The 2,500-nt window shown below is 53.9% G+C and overlaps 1 protein-coding gene across 1 annotated transcript in view; it reads right to left on the minus strand.

Annotated features, from left to right (window-relative positions):
• Positions 1–2,500, minus strand: part of LOC125959755 (regulator of nonsense transcripts 1 homolog) — a 4,649-nt gene that overhangs the window by 1,077 nt on the left and 1,072 nt on the right. The window contains exon 3 of the mRNA XM_049692679.1: positions 1–2,500. This exon is cut by the window's left edge and continues 1,077 nt beyond it; it is cut by the window's right edge and continues 91 nt beyond it. Coding sequence (XP_049548636.1) covers positions 1–2,500 — 2,500 coding nt within the window.

The raw sequence follows: 2,500 nt of genomic DNA on the forward strand, positions 1-2,500 counted from the left end.
GACGGATCTGTTTAGCAGCCTGAATTGCTTGCTGCTGCTGGTAGAACCGGGGCGGTATGTTGGACATGTTGATAAACATGCCCACCGGTACTGGCATATTGTTGACCGCTTGATGAGCGCGATGGGGCGAAATGTATCCGATGGGATCGTGCATCTTGCGCATGAATGCGTCCAATGGTACGGCGGCACCAGAATTACCCAACGTACCGCCACCTCCACCACCACCGCCAGCAGATCCCAGTCCCTGACCGCTGCCCATGTCCATTAGGCCACCACTCGCATGAGGATGATAGGATTGCATGCCGCTACCAAAGCTAGCCGTAAGCGAGTTATGACCGAAGCCCGCCGTGACCGATGAAGTCGTGCGATCGAAGAACCCTCCAGCGCCAAGCACCTCCTTTGCATCGTACATCACGTTGTTCATGAAGTGCGAACCGGGATTGAGCGTGTTGACGAGCTTCTTCGGTTTCGTGAACTGTATCATCGATTCCTTCAGATTGTTCAGCGAACCCTCCACCAGCACCTTCTTGTCCTTGTAAAAATTCAACAGATGATTCCACAGTTCCTGCTTTGAGAGCACCTTCGGGTTTCCCACGATAATGATGCCATACTTGGCCCGCGTAAGCGCTACATTCAGACGTCTCGGATCGTTCAGAAAACCGATCCCCTGATGTTCGTTGGCTCGCACACACGACATTATGATTATGTCCTTCTCGCGACCCTGGAACGCATCCACACTGGCAATCTCGATCTCCTGGTATAGCTTCGAGTGTAGGGAGCCCTGATACTGCATGTACTGCACCAAGTAAGCCCGCTGTCCTTCGTACGGCGTGATGATACCGATCTGTTCCGGCTTGATGCCCGCCTTCAGGAAGCGGGTCGTAATTTTTTCGACGTTCGAGGCCTCTGTTCGATTCAGGTAGGATGTACCGGAACCAGCTATCTCTTCCTGGCCCTGTGTTACGAGGAAAAACATTGGACAATCGGGCGATGGCCAAGGAAAGTCCACCTTCAGCTTGCGCTCATCCGCACACACCCCATTCTGTAGACTGCCTTCGTAGAAGAAGTTGGACGGGAACTGCGATAGCTCCGGGTGCATACGATACTGCACCTCGAGCCGGAACGGACGTATGCCTAGTGCCACCAATCGCTCGAATAAACTCTGCGACAGTCCGGCCTTGGCGGCCTTCTTGCACATTACAACAGGTCCCAACTGGCAGTGATCACCGACCAGTATAAGCTGCTTAGCTCCCAACACGACCGGGACCATGCATTCCGGTTCGGTCGACTGCATCGATTCGTCGATCAGAATGGAGTTGAACTTCAGACGCTGCAGCCGTAGATCGCCAGCACCAACACACGTACAGCAGATAACGTCAGCCGCCTCGAGCAACTCTCGTTCGGCCTGTTTCTTCAACGATCGATAGCGTCGCTCATCGGAGAGACTTAGCTCACCGGTTTCATCCTTCAGCTGCTGCAGCTTCTTCAGCTCCGTGTTCTGGGCCATATTACGAATCTGGTTGTGCAGGGCAAGGTAGCTGACCGGTGAATCGATTGCTTCACGCGATCGTGCACATACACGCACTACCTTCAGGTTGGTGCGATGGATTTTCTCCGTCAGTTGATCGACTGCGGTATTACTGGGGGCACAAACCAGTATCGGGCCACTGTTCAGCTTGGCCAGCTGATACACGATCGTAGCGGAGGTAACCGTTTTACCCGTTCCCGGTGGGCCCTGAATCAGGCTTAGTGGTCGCTGAAGCGCATGACGAACCGCGTACACCTGTGAACGGTTGAGATCGGGCAGATTCGGTGCACTGAAGTGTTTCGGTAGCGTGAATCGGAACAGCACTTCCTCATTACCATCTGCACGCACGTTGCCTAGCAGCCGTGAGTAGATGTAGTTGGAAACGCTCTTCGCGTCCATCGCAAACTTGCGCAAAGCCTGCTGCATACGCTCGAACGATGTGCCCTTCCAGATGAAATCCACCGCAAAGTTAACCGTACACTCGACCGGAGCCTGATGATTGTGCTTCAATTCGAGCCCCACATCGTCACCGTAGTTGTCCGGCACCTTGATGACGTGGCCTAGGCAACTCCACGGCTTATGCAGCTCTCCGACGTACCGTAGCTTCAACTCGTCACCATGCATCAGCTTCATGTCACCATCGTTCTTGGCCAGCGTGAAGTAGGCTATCGTTTTCTTGTTCAATCCCGTGTCCCAGCGTATCTCGATGTTTTCCTGCGTCTGGCTTTCCTTCAGCTTCTCATCGTAGTCGGCCTCTAGCTTTATAAGCGGACCGAACGTGTTCTGATACTGGTAACCGTCCACGTAGCGCAGCTGAACTGGTTGCGGTTCCTTGTCGATGCCTGGTTTCTCCAAGTCCTGAAATGTTGCATCAACGTTCTCCTTCCACAGCTCCTCCAGCTTGTTGATCTGAGCGGCCGATACCTGTCGCGCACGCATCTGCTCCTGATCGGACGGCACTTTGACTAGCCA

This window comes from Anopheles darlingi, chromosome 2, assembly GCF_943734745.1.
Source record: "Anopheles darlingi chromosome 2, idAnoDarlMG_H_01, whole genome shotgun sequence".
Classification (NCBI taxonomy): Eukaryota; Metazoa; Arthropoda; class Insecta; order Diptera; family Culicidae; genus Anopheles; species Anopheles darlingi.